This window comes from Hyla sarda, unplaced genomic scaffold, assembly GCF_029499605.1.
Source record: "Hyla sarda isolate aHylSar1 unplaced genomic scaffold, aHylSar1.hap1 scaffold_262, whole genome shotgun sequence".
NCBI lineage: Eukaryota > Metazoa > Chordata > Amphibia > Anura > Hylidae > Hyla > Hyla sarda.
In genome coordinates, this window is record NW_026609310.1 from 99,495 (window position 1) to 115,039 (window position 15,545).

At 41.9% G+C, this 15,545-nt stretch overlaps 1 protein-coding gene across 1 annotated transcript in view; it reads left to right on the forward strand.

The window, feature by feature from the left end:
- LOC130324280 (C-type lectin domain family 4 member M-like) overlaps positions 1-12,224 on the forward strand; it is a gene marked incomplete at its 5' end in the record, with an annotated part of 86,434 nt that extends 74,210 nt beyond the window's left edge. The window contains 4 exons of the mRNA XM_056553230.1: positions 8,667-8,768; positions 9,013-9,149; positions 9,652-9,758; positions 12,080-12,224. Of these exons, the coding sequence (XP_056409205.1) occupies positions 8,667-8,768; positions 9,013-9,149; positions 9,652-9,758; positions 12,080-12,224 (491 nt within the window). The remainder of the gene's footprint in view (positions 1-8,666; positions 8,769-9,012; positions 9,150-9,651; positions 9,759-12,079) is intronic.
- Positions 12,225-15,545: the final 3,321 nt, after the last annotated feature.

Sequence of the window (15,545 nt, forward strand, 5' to 3'; positions counted from 1 at the left end):
ATTACATGAGGAGTGTCTGTATTGCATGTGTGATATTACATCAGGAGTGTCTGTATTACATGTGTGATATTACATGAGGAGTGTCTTTATTACATGTGTGATATTACATGGAGAGTGTCTGTATTACTTATGTGATATTACATGGGGAGTGTCTGTATTACATGTGTGATATTACATGGGGGAGTGTCTGTATTACATGTGTGATATTACATGGGGAGTGTCTATATTACATGTGTGATATTACATGGGGAGTGTCTGTATTACATGTGTGATATTTCATGGGGAGTGTCTGTATTACATGTGTGATATTACATGAGGAGCGTCTGTATTACATGTGTGATATTATATGGGGAGTGTCTGTATTACATGTGTGATGTTACATGAGGAGTGTCTGTTTTACATGTGTGATATTATATGGGGAGTGTCTGTATTACATGTGTGATATTACATGGTGAGTGTCTGTATTACATGTGTGATATTTTATGGGGAGTGTCTGTATTACATATGTGATATTCCATGGTGAGTGTCTGTATTACATGTGGGATATTATATGGGGAGTGTCTGTATTACATGTGTGATATTACATGGGGAGTGTCTGTATTACATGTGTGAAATTACATGAGGAGTGTCTGTATTACATGTGTAATATTACGTGAAGAGTGTCTGTATTACATGTGTGATATTACATGGGGAGTGTCTGTATTATATGTGTGATATTACATGGGTATTTTCTGTATTACATGTGTGATATTATATGGGGAGTGTCTGTATTACATGTGTGATATTATATGGGGTGTGTCTGTATTACATGTGTGATATTACATGGGGAGTGTCTGTATTACATGTGTGATATTACATGGAGAGTGTCTATAAGATGTGTGATATTACATGGAGAGTATCTGTATTACATGTGTGATATTATATGGGGTGTGTCTGTATTACATGTGTGATATTACATGAGGAGTATCTGTATTACATGTTTGAAATAACATGAGGAGTGTCTGTATTAAATGTATGATATTACATGAGGAGTGTGTATTACATGTGTGAAATTACATGGGGAGTGTCTGTATTACATGTGTGATATTACATGGGGTGTGTCTGTATTACATGTGTGATATTACATGGGGAGTGTCTGTATTACATGTGTGATATTACATGGAGAGTGTCTATAAGATGTGTGATATTACATGAGGGTGTCTGTATTACATGTGTGATATTACATGGGGAGTGTCTGTATTACATGTTTGATATACATGAGGAGTGTCTGTATTACATGTGCGATATTACATGAGGAGTGTCTGTATTACATGTGTGATATTACATGAGGAGTGTCTGTATTGCATGTGTAATATTACATGAAGAATGCCTGTATTACATGTGTGATACTACATGGGGAGTGTCTGTATTACATGTTCTAAATTACATGGGGAGTGTCTGTATTACATGTGTGATATTACATGAGGAGTGTCTGTATTACATGTGTGATATTACATGAGGAGTGTCTGTATTACATGTGTGATATTACATGAGAAGTGTCTGTATTACATGTGTGATATTATATGGGGAGTATCTGTATTACATGTGTGATATTATATGGGGAGTGTCTGTATTACAAGTGTGATATTACATGGAGAGTATCTGTATTACATGTGTGATATTACATGGGGAGTGTCTGTATTACATGTGTGATATTATATGAGGAGTGTCTGTATTACATGTGTGATATTACATGAGGAGTGTCTGTATTACATGTGTGATATTACATGAGGAGTGTCTGTATTACATGTGTGATATTACATGGGGAGTTTCTGTATTACATGTGTGAAATAACATGAGGAGTGTCTGTATTAAATGTATGATATTACATGAGGAGTGTGTATTACATGTGTGAAATCACATGAGGAGTGTATGTATTACATGTGTAATATTACATGTAGAGTGTCTGTATTACATGTGTGATATTACATGGGGAGTGTCTGTATTACATGTGTGATATTACATGAAGAGTGTCTGTATTACATGTGTGATATTACATGAGGAGTGTCTGTATTACATGTGTGATATTACATGGGGAGTGTCTGTATTACATGTTCTAAATTACATAGGGAGTGACTATAACATGTGTGATATTACATGAGGAGTGTCTATATTACATGTGTGATAGTATATGAAGAGTGTCTATATTACATGTGTGATATTACATGGGGAGTGTCTGTATTACATGTGTGATATTACATGAGGAGTGTCTGTATTACATGTGTAATATTATATGAGGAGTGTCTGTATTACATGTGTGATATTACATAGGGAGTGTCTGTATTACATGTGTGATATTACATGAGGAGTGTCTGTATTACATGTGTGATATTACATGAGGAGTGTCTGTATTACATGTGTGATATTACATAAGGTTGTATGTATTACATGTATGATATTACATGGGGAGTGTCTGTATTACATGTGTGATATTACATTGGGAGTGTCTGTATTACATGTGTGATATTATATGGGGAGTGTCTGTTTTACATGTTTGATATTACATGTGGAGTGTCTGTATTACTTGTGTGATATTACATGAGGAGTGTCTGTATTGCATGTGTAATATTACATGAGAAATGTCTGTATTACATGTGTGATATTACATGGAGAGTATCTGTATTACATGTGTGATATTACATGGGGAGTGTCTGTTTTACATGTGTGATACTACATGGGGAGTGTCTGTATTACATGTTCTAAATTATATGGGGAGTGACTATAACATGTGTGATATTACATGAGGAGTGTCTGTATTACATGTGTGATATTACATGAGAAGTGTCTGTATTACATGTGTGATATTACATGGAGAGTATCTGTATTACATGTGTGATATTATATGGAGAGTGTCTGTATTACATGTGTGATATTACATGGGGAGTGTCTGTATTACATGTGTGATATTACATGGAGAGTGTCTATAAGATGTGTGATATTACATGAGGGTGTCTGTATTACATGTGTGATATTACATGGGGAGTGTCTGTATTACATGTGTGATATACATGAGGAGTGTCTGTATTACATGTGCAATATTACATGAGAAGTGTCTGCATTACATGTGTGATATTACATGAGGAGTGTCTGTATTGCATGTGTAATATTACATGAAGAGTGCCTGTATTACATGTGTGATACTACATGGGGAGTGTCTGTATTACATGTTCTAAATTACATAGGGAGTGACTCTAACATGTGTGATATTACATGGGGAGTGTCTGTATTACATGTGTGATATTACATGAGGAGTGTCTGTATTACATGTGTGATATTACATGAGAAGTGTCTGTATTACATGTGTGATATTACATGAGAAGTGTCTGTATTACATGTGTGATATTAGATGGAGAGTATCTGTATTACATGTGTGATATTATATGGGGAGTGTCTGTATTACATGGGGAGTGTCTATAACATGTGTTATATTACATGAGGAGTGTCTTTATTACATGTGTGAAATTACATGAGGAGTGTCTGTATTAAATTTATGATATTACATGAGGAGTGTCTGTATTACATGTGTGAAATTACATGAGGAGTGTCTGTATTACATGTGTAATATTACATGAAGAGTGTCTGTATTACATGTGTGATATTACATGGGGAGTGTCTGTATTATATGTGTGATATTACATGGGTATTGTCTGTATTACATGTGTGATATTATATGGGGAGTGTCTGTATTACATGTGTGATATTACATGGGGAGTGTCTGTATTATATGTGTGATATTACATGGGTATTGTCTGTATTACATGTGTGATATTACATGAGGAGTGTCTGTATTACATGTGTGATATTACATGAAGAGTCTCTTTATTACTTGTGTGATATTACATGGGGAGTGTCTGTATTACATGTGTGATTTTAAATAGGGAGTGTCTGTATTACGTGTGCATTATTACATGTGTGATATTACATGGAAAGTGCCTGTATTACATGTGTGATATTACATGTGGAGTGTCTGTATTATATGTGTGATATTACATGGAGGCGCGTCTGTATTACATGTGTGATATTACATGGGGAGTGTCAGTATTACATGTGTGATATTACATGGGGAGTGTCTGTATTACATGTGTGATATTACATGACGGTGTCTGTATTACATATGTGATATTATATGGGGAGTGTCTGAATTACATGTGTGATATTACATTGGAAGTGTTTGTAATACATGTGTTATCTTACGTGAGGAGTGTCTGTATTACATGTGAGATATTACATGAGGAGTGTCTGTATTACATGTGTGATTTTAAATAGGGAGTATCTGTATTACGTGTGCATTATTACATGTGTGATATTACATTTAGAGTGCCTGTATTACATGTGTGATATTACATGTGGAGTGTCTGTGTTATATGTGTGATATTACATGGAGGCGTGTCTGTATTACATGTGTGATATTACATGGGGAGTGTCAGTATTACATGTGTGATATTACATGGGGAGTGTCTGTATTACATGTGTGATATTACATGACGGTGTCTGTATTACATATGTGATATTATATGGGGAGTGCCTGTATTACATGTGTGATATTACATGACGGTGTCTGTATTACATATGTGATATTATATGGGGAGTGTCTGAATTACATGTGTGATATTATATGGGGAGTGTCTTTATTACATGTGTGATATTACATTGGAAGTGTCTGTATTACATGTGTGATATTACATAAGGAGTACCTGTATTACATGTGTGATATTACATGGGGAGTGTCTGTATTACATGTGGGATAATACATGACGGTGTCTGTATTACTTATGTGATATTATATGGGGAGTGTCTGCATTACATGTACTATATTACATGGGGAGTGTCTGTATTACATGTGTGATATTACATGGGGAGTGTCTGTATTACATGTATGATATTACATGGGGAGTGTCTGTATTACATGTGTGATATTACATGACGGTGTCTGTATTACATATGTGATATTATATGGGGAGTGTCTGTATTACATATGTGATATTATATGGGGAGTGTCTGTATTACATGTGTGATATTACATAAGGAGTGTCTGTGTTACATGTGTTTATATTACAAGGGGATCATCTGTTTTACATGTGTGATATTACATGGGAAGTGTCTGTAATACTTGTGTGATATTACATGTGTGATATTACATGGAGAATGTCTGTATTACAGGGGTGATATTACATGAGGAGTAGCTGTATTACATGTGTGATATAACATGGGAAGTGTCTGTATTACATGTGTGATATTACAAGGGGAGTGTCTGTATTACATGTGCGATATTAAATGGGGAGTGTCTGTATTACATATGTTATATTACATAGAGGAGTGTCTGTATTACATGTGTGATATTACATGGAGACTGTCTTTATTACATGTTTGATATTACATGTGGAGTGTCTGTATTACATGTGTGATATTACATGGGGAGTGTCTGTATTACATGTGTGATATTACATGGGGAGGGTCTGTATTACATGTGTGATATTGCATGAGGAGTGTCTGTATTATATGTGTGATATTACATGGGGAGTGTCTGTATTACATGTGTGATATTGCATGAGGAGTGTCTGTATTGCATGTGGGATATTACATGGGGAGTGTCTGTATTACATGTGTGATATTACATGGGGAGGGTCTGTATTACATGTGTGATATTGCATGAGGAGTGTCTGTATTATATGTGTGATATTACATGGGGAGTGTCTGTATTACATGTGTGATATTAAATGGAGTAGTATCTGTAGAACATCTGTGATATTACATGGAGAGTGTGTGTATTACATATGTGATATTACATGGGGAGTGTCTGTATTACATGTGTGATATTAAATGGAGGAGTATCTGTAGGACATCTGTGATATTACATGGGGAGTGTCTGTATTACATGTGTGATATTACATGGGGAGGGTCTCAATTACATGTGTGATATTACATAGGGAGTGTATGTATTACATATGTGATATGATATGTTGAGTGTCTGTATTATATGTGTGATATTACATGGGGAGTGTCTGTATTACATGTGTGATATTATATGGGGAGTGTCTGTATTACATGTGTGATATTACATGTGGAGTGTCTGTATTACATGTGTGATATTATATGGGGAGTGTCTGTATTACATGTGTGATATTGCATGAGGAGTGTCTGTATTATATGTGTGATATTATATGGGGAGTGTCTGTATTACATGTGTGATATTATATGGGGAGTGTCGGTATTACATGTGTGATATTACATGGGGAGTGTCTGTATTACATGTGTGATATTACATGAGAAGTGTCTGTATTACATGTGTGATATTATATGGGGACTGTCTGTATTACATGTGTGATATTACATGGAGGAGTATCTGTAGGACATCTGTGATATTACATGGAGAATGTGTGTGTATTACATGTGTGATATTACATGAGGAATTTCTGTATTATATGTGTGATATTACATGAGAAGTGTCTGTATTACATGTGTGATATAACATGAGGAGTGTCTGTATTACATGTGTGATATTATATGGGGAGTGTCGGTATTACATGTTTGATATTACATGGGGAGTGTCTGTATTACATGTGTGATATTACATGAGAAGTGTCTGTATTACTTGTGTGATATTACATGGGGACTATCTGTATTACATGTGTGATATTACATGACGGTGTCTGTATTACATATGTGATATTATATGGGGAGTGCCTGTATTACATGTGTGATATTACATGACGGTGTCTGTATTACATGTGTGATATTACATGAGGAGCGTCTGTATTACATGTGTGATATTACATGAGGAGTGTCTGTATTACATGTGAGATACAACATGAGGAGTATCTGTATTACATGTGTGATATTACATGGAGAGTGTCTGTATTACATGTGTGATATTACAGGAGGAGTGTCTGTATTACATGTGTGATATTACATGGGGAGTGTCTATATTACATGTGTGATATTACATGGGGAGTGTCTGTATTACATGTGTGATATTACATGAGGAGTGTCTGTATTACATCTGTGATATTACATGAGAAGTGTCTGTATTACATATGTGATATTACATGAGGAGTGTCTGTATTACTTATGTGATATTACATGAGGAGTGTCTGTATTGCATGTGTGATATTAAATCAGGAGTGTCTGTATTACATGTGTGATATTACATGAGGAGTGTCTTTATTACATGTGTGATATTACATGGAGAGTGTATGTATTACTTATGTGATATTCCATGGGGAGTGTCTGTATTACATGTGTGATATTACATGGGGGAGTGTCTGTATTACATGTGTGATATTACATGGGGAGTGTCTATAATACATGTGTGATATTACATGGGGAGTGTCTGTATTACATGTGTGATATTACATGGAGGAGTATCTGTAGGACATCTGTGATATTACATGAGAAGTGTCTGTATTACATATGTGATATTACATGAGGAGTGTCTGTATTACTTATGTGATATTACATGAGGAGTGTCTGTATTGCATGTGTGATATTACATCAGGAGTGTCTGTATTACATGTGTGATATTACATGAGGAGTGTCTTTATTACATGTGTGATATTACATGGAGAGTGTCTGTATTACTTATGTGATATTACATGGGGAGTGTCTGTATTACATGTGTGATATTACATGGGGGAGTGTCTGTATTACATGTGTGATATTACATGGGGAGTGTCTATATTACATGTGTGATATTACATGGGGAGTGTCTGTATTACATGTGTGATATTTCATGGGGAGTGTCTGTATTACATGTGTGATATTACATGAGGAGCGTCTGTATTACATGTGTGATATTATATGGGGAGTGTCTGTATTACATGTGTGATGTTACATGAGGAGTGTCTGTTTTACATGTGTGATATTATATGGGGAGTGTCTGTATTACATGTGTGATATTACATGGTGAGTGTCTGTATTACATGTGTGATATTTTATGGGGATTGTCTGTATTACATATGTGATATTCCATGGTGAGTGTCTGTATTACATGTGGGATATTATATGGGGAGTGTCTGTATTACATGTGTGATATTACATGGGGAGTGTCTGTATTACATGTGTGATATTACATGGGGATTGTCTGTATTACATGTGTGATATTACATGGGGAGTGTCTGTATTACATGTGTGATATTACATGGGGAGTGTCTGTATTACATGTGTGATATTACATGGGGATTGTCTGTATTACATTTGTGATATTACATGAAGTGTCTAAATGATGGGACCCCTTTGCCCTTATGACCTTTCTATGGGTAGGCATGCCATTGCAGAGGGGATGGAGGTGGGGATGCAGGGTATGCTGTGTCCATCCTCTATTGCACAGATTGGTAATGCTTGTAATACCATGGGTATCTATGGAGAGTGATGCCTCATTGTAATCTGGGTAACCCACTATGACCCTGGGAACCGCCCGTCCATTTTGCTTTAAGGGCAAGTTCACACTACTGAAAATCACGGCTTAATCAGTGTGTCATGTCTTCCACAGTCATTGGGTATTAGGAAGAGATGGGTGGAGTTAGGAGGAGCCACCAATAGTCTCTCACTTATCTCCACTAAATCAATTTAGGGCACGGGTACCCCATAATGGGGAATATTACAGTGAGATGATGTTTCTGGTATTTTAGGGGAACTGCAGAGTGATGTGCAGAGAGTGCTCGCCGACCTCAAGACACTGTCCGATCAGGTGGAGAAGATTTCTTCCTCTAAAGGTGAGATCAGGTCTGTAGGTCATAGGTCAATGTCCAACTAACAATCCAGCCAACTAGAGATGACCCCAACAGAAGGGATTATCCTCCGGGGGCCACGGCCCCAGATCATAAAATCCTCACCAGGTCATCACATCCAGATAATATTGTAGTCCCAGATCATAGTTCTCACACCAGGTCATGATGTCACCACAAGGACTATGACATCATCCCCAGGTCACAGTGTCTTCTCTCACCCCCATGTTTTATCCTCTTCTATGTAAAGTCTGCCCCTCTGATTGGTCTAAAACTCATCTCGGCTGTTACCTTTACTCCAATGAAGAAAAATCCTGGGAAGACGCCAAAAATACCTGCAAAGCCAAAAATTCTCACCTGGTGGTCATCAACACCGAAGAAGAGCAGGTCCGTGGGGGTCGTCTGTGGGCTTCTGTGGGGGGTCAGTGAGGGGGTCTGTGGGGGGTCAGTTAGGGTGTCTGTGGGGGTCAGCGAGGGCGTCTGTGGGGGAGGTCTGTGAGGGCATCTGTGTGGGGGGTGTCTGTGGGGGGGTCAATGAGGGGGTCTGTGGGGGGTCAGTTAGGGGGTCTGTGGGGGTCAGCGAGGGCGTCTGTGGGGGGAGGTCTGTGAGGGCATCTGTGTGGGGGGTGTCTGTGGGGGGGTCAGTGAAGGGGTCTGTGGGGGGTCAGTTAGGGGGTCTGTGGGGGGGGGTCTGTGAGGGCATCTGTGTGGAGGGTGTCTGTGGGGGGTCTGTGGGGGTTTGGTAGAGTGATGGTTAATAGGTAGACAAGAGGTGACCTTTAAAGGATTTTATACCCATCCATTGCAGGACACAATACTGGGGGGCGGAGCACTGGGGCCACAGGGAGGAGAACAAAGGTGTGATGGGAAACGTCTCTTCTCTCCACAGAATTTCATATTTGGGATCACAAAGGGGAAATACACCTGGATCGGTCTGACGGACGTGTCTGGAGAATGGATATGGGTGGACGGAACCAAATACGATTCTACCCCCCAGTAAGTGGGAAATGGTGCCGCAAGTGTTATCATCCTGTACCCCAAGTGTCATCATTCTGTACCCCGAGTGTTATCATCCTGTACCCCGAGTGTTATCATCCTGTACCCCGAGTGTTATCATCCTGTACCCCAAGTGTTATCATCCTGTACCCCCAGTGTTATCATCCTGTAGCCCGAGTGTTATCATCCTGTACCCCAAATGTTATCATCCTGTACCCCAAATGTCATCATCCTGTACCCCCAGTGTTATCATCCTGTACCCCAAATGTTATCATCCTGTACCCCAAGTGTTATCATCCTGTACCCCGAGTGTTATCATCCTGTACCCCAAGTGTTATCATCCTGTAGCCTGAGTGTCATTATCCTGTACCCCGAGTGTTATCATCCTGTAGCCTGAGTGTCATTATCCTGTACCCCGAGTGTTATTATCCTGTACCCAAAGTGTCATCATCCTGTACCCCAAGTGTTATCATCCTGTACCATGAGTGTTATCATCCTGTACCCCAAGTGTTATCATTCTGTACCGCAAGTGTTATCATCCTGTACCACGAGTGTCATCATCCTGTACCCCGAGTGTTATTAACCTGTACCCCGAGTGTTATCATCCTGTACCCCAAGTGTTATTATCCTGTACCCCAAGTGTCATCATCCTGTACCCCCAGTGTTATCATTCTGTACCCCAAGTGTTATTATCCTGTACCCCAAGTGTTATCATCCTGTACCCCAAGTGTTATTATCCTGTACCCCAAGTGTCATCATCCTGTACCCCCAGTGTTATCATCCTGTACCCCAAGTGTTATTATCCTGTACCCCAAGTGTTATAATCCTGTACCCCAAGTGTTATCATCCTGTATTCCAAGTGTCATCATCATGTACCCCAAGTGTTATCATCTTGTACCCCAAGTGTCATCATCCTGTACCCCGAGTGTCATCATCCTGTACCCCGAGTGTTATCATCATGTACCCCGAGTGTTATCATCCTTTACCCCAAGTATCATCATCCTGTACCCCGAGTGTTATCATCCTTTACCCCAAGTGTCATCATCCTGTAGCCCGAGTGTCATCATCCTGTACCCCGAGTGTCATCATCATGTACCCCAAGTGTTATCATCCTTTACCCCAAGTGTCATCATCCTGTACCCCAAGTGTCATCATCCTGTACCCCGAGTGTTATCATCCTGTACCCCAGTGTTATTATCCTGTACCCCCAGTGTTATCATCCTGTACCCCGAGTGTTATCATCCTGTACCCCAAGTATTATTATCCTGTACCCCAAGTGTCATCATCCTGTACCCCCAGTGTTATCATCCTGTACCCCAAGTGTTATCATCCTGTACCCCAAGTGTTATCATCCTGTACCCCAAGTGTTATCATCCTGTACCCCGATTGTCATCATCCTGTGCCCAGTGTCATCATCCTGTACCCCAAGTGTCATCATCCTGTGCCCCGAGTGTCATCATCCTGTGCCCCGTGTGTCATCATCCTGTAGCCCGAGTGTCATCATCCTGTACCCCAAGTGTCATCCTCCTGTACCCCAAGTGTTATCATCCTGTACCCCGAGTGTCATCATCCTGTGCCCAGAGTGTCATCATCCTGTGCCCCGAGTGTCATCCTCATGTACCCCAAGTGTTATCATCTTGTACCCCAAGTGTTATCATCCTTTACCCCGAGTGTTATCATCCTGTACCCAAGTGTTATTATCCTGTACCCCGAGTGTTATCATCCTGTATTCCAAGTGTCATCATCATGTACCCCAAGTGTTATCATCTTGTACCCCAAGTGTCATCATCCTGTACCCCGAGTGTTATCATCCTGTACCCAAGTGTTATTATCCTGTACCCCGAGTGTTATCATCCTGCATTCCAAGTGTCATCATCTTGTACCCAGAGTGTCATCATCCTGTACCCAGAGTGTCATCATCCTGTGCCCAGAGTGTCATCATCCTTTACCCCCAGTGTCATCATCCTGTACCCCAAGTGTCATCATCCTGTACCCCCAGTGTTATCATCCTGTACCCCAAGTGTTATTATCCTGTACCCCAAGTGTTATCATCCTGTACCCCAAGTGTTATTATCCTGTGCTCCGAGTGTTATCATCCTGTACCCCGAGTGTCATCATCCTGTGCCCAGTGTCATCACCCTGTACCCCGAGCGTCATCATCCTGTACCCCGAGCGTCATCATCCTGTACCCCAAGTGTCATCATCCTGTACCCCGAGCGTCATCATCCTATACCCCAAGTGTCATCATCCTGTGCCAGAACTGTCATCGTGTTGTTGAACCTTTGTTCTGGGGGATGATAATTTTCATATTCATGTTGTAGTAATTGGGTCCCCGGTCAGCCGGATAATTATTTTGGCCATGGACTTGGAGGAGGAGAAGATTGCGCTCATCTGCATAACAACGGACAATGGAACGATGACCACTGCTCACGACCCTACTGGTTCATGTGTGAGATGAATATGTGAGAGGAACCAATTATTTATGGAGTCTGTTATAGGCGTCTATCCTCTAACTGTCATCTCTGGTGGAGACCACCCAACCTACCTCCAAGACGCCTCAGACCCAAAATCTATACAAAGGAGACATTTATATATCAGATCAAGAGCAGATGGAGATGAGAGCCGAGGGCCCCAAAATCCAACAATATCCAAGAAAATTTGAGAAAATTATAATATAGATATGAATAGAGATGATCGATACAGAAGATACATGTAGGATGTTATTCTTGGAGATATATATATAAACCAAGATATGGTGATTGTTCTGATCTGTAATATGAATTTCCTGATTTCTCAGACGTCCTCGATATCGATGAGTGATCTCCTGATCCTGATCATCTGATTATAAATCATGCAATAAATTGTAACATTCTGATCAGTTCTGTAAGTGTTGTGTATGACCACAGGGGGCATTAGTAGACCTTTTTCTAAATTTGTCATGCGACAGGATGATGTATTTAGCCGGGTGTTGCCTGGAGACTCATCCACCACCTTTTTGTCAGTGGAGTTGTTCCCGTAAGTGCAGGAATAAGAGAAAATAATAAAAAAATAAAAAAACAGGCAGATGGCGCTACAACCCAACTCCAAACAGAAATCAGACCAAAATTATTAGGTGGGACTCACTGGGTGTCCGTGGGAGGCTGTAGTCATTCATACATCAGCCTACCACTACACCGAAGGGCCCAGTCAGCATTTCAAAGTATATACCGTATTTATCGGGGTATACCACGCACCGGCCTATAACACGCACCCTCATTTTACCAAGGATATTTGGGTGAAAAAAGTTTTTTACCCAAATATCCTTGGTAAAATGAGGGTGCGTGTGTGTGCATGCGTATAACACCGATACTCCCCCAGGAAAGGCAGGGGGAGAGGGGCCATCGCTGCCCGCTTCTCTCCCCCTGCCTGTCCTGGGGTCTAGAGCCCTGCTGTCGGCCCTTCTCTCCCCCTGGCTATCGGTGCCGCTGCCCATTCTCTCCCCCTGACTATCGGTGCCGGCACCCTATTGCCGGCACTGATAGCCTGGGGGAGAGAAGCGGCGCCGGCAATGGGGCAGCGGCGCCGATAGCCAGGGGGAGAGAAGGGGCAGCGGCACCCATTGCCAGCGCCACTGCCCCGTTGTCTTCCCCATCCCCGGTTGTATAATTACCTGTTGCCGGGGTCGGGTCCGCGCTGCTTCAGGCCTCCGGTGTGCGTCCCATGCGTCGTTGCTATGCACTGCACGGTACGGCGCAATGACAAGTGACGTCATTGCGTCTCGCAGCACATAGCAACGACGCAGGGGACGCACACCGGAGGCCTGAAGCAGCGCGGACCCGACCCCGGCAACAGGTAACTATACAACCGGGGATGGGGAGGCAACGGGGCAGCAATGCCGGCAATGGGTGCCGCTGCCCCTTCTCTCCCCCTGGCTATCGGCGCCGCTGCCCTATTGCTGGCGCCGCTTCTCTCCCCCTGGCTATCGGTGCTGCTGCCCCTTCTCTCCCCCTGGCTATCGGCACCACTGCCCCATTGCCGGCGCCACTTCTCTCCCCCTGGCTATCGGCGCCGGCAATGGGGCCAGAACCGATAGTCAGGGGGAGAGAACGGGCAGCGGCACCGATAGCCAGGGGGAGAGAAGGGCCGGCAGCAGGGCTCTAGACCCCAGGACAGGCAGGGGCAGAGAAGCCAGCAGCGGTGGCGGTCTCTGCACCTGCAAAGCCGCTGCAGTTCATTGATTTAAAGAGCCCGCTTTAAATCATTGAACTGCAGCGGCTTATCAGCGTATAACACGCAGGTAGACTTTAGGCTAAAAATTTTAGCCTAAAAAGTGCGTGTTATACGCCGATAAATGCGATATATCTTCCAAAGAGTGGTCTTCACAATCCACAGCACAACATAGGGGGCGCTATTGAAGGGGTACGCCGCTGCCCCATCGTTCGGAACATTTTGTTCCGAACGCTTGAAGAGGGTGGCGGGGGTCGTGACGTCACGGCCATGCCTCTCATGACATCACACCACACACCCTCAATGCAAGTCTATGGGAGGGGGCGTGGCGACCACCATGCCCCCTCCCGAAGACTTGCATTGAGGGAGTGTGGTGTTATGTCACGAGGGAGCATCACAACCCCAGCTGCCCGCACCCAGCGTTCTAAACGAACGCTGAGTACTGCACAGTGATCGCGGGGGTCCTGGCAGGGATGGGTCATTTATTAACCATATAAAATCTTTTATAAAGCAAGACAATAGCTAGCGAGGCGTTTCGGGGTGTCTAATGACCTGTATACCCTTCCTCAGGCTGTAAACATATAGTATACAGAACCCTTTATATACAGAGTTTTTTTTTACAGTAATATTGATAGCATGCTGCATTTCTGGAAGCCGGCGCAGCGGCCCCCCCTGCAATCCTACACTTTGGAATCTTTGTGATACATTTACCAGGAGGTGGGATTTCTGATACACTTCATATCCCCCATCGTGACGTAAGTTACCACTTTGTGTACCACAATATTGTTCTGCGGAGCTAGTTGTGAACTCCCAAGTGCTGGATATTTCTTGTTTCTTTCAAAGTGCAAGAATGAGACCTCTGGGCATTTGGATTCCATGAAACAACTTGAACAACCTTACCCAAACTTTTGGAGACATTCCAATAAAATACAGTTACTTTGGTACAACTTGGAGCATTTGCACTAACTCTCCAGTACCTCATAAACATTTATGCATTAAGAAACCTTTTGACTATTAAAACCAAAAACCTTATAGCTGAACCATTGGCACTGGGACACTGCATACTCCCCCTCTTAAAAGCTGTCCTCTGAGCCATGGCTGAAGGGTGGTAACTATACTTAGAAAACTAGATAAGAGCATACACAAGTTTAAGGTCCCAGAGAGAACCATAATGGCAAACCAACTGATGATTGGTCCAAACTGCAAGACAAGCCATTCCAGGCACTGAAAACTCTCCTAACCCAACCTCCAATGCTGGTATACCCAGACTATAGCCGACTGTGCCAACTCTATACAGATACCAAGTATTGGAGCCGTGTGATGTCAAGTTCTTGAAAACAAGGGAAGAATAATCCCTTATGCCAGCCAAACCAGGTGCCGAATAGAATGAAAGGTATTACGGGTCCTTCGAGCTAGAGCTGCTAGCTGTTGTGTGAGCCCCACAGAAAAAAAAATCAAGGATCCCTGTGCGCCAACACCATTCACCGTGTATAGAGATAATAATCCTTTGGTACATCTCGACACAGCAAGACCCGGTGCCCTAGAACAAAAGATGGGCTTACTGATTCACAAACTACTGCT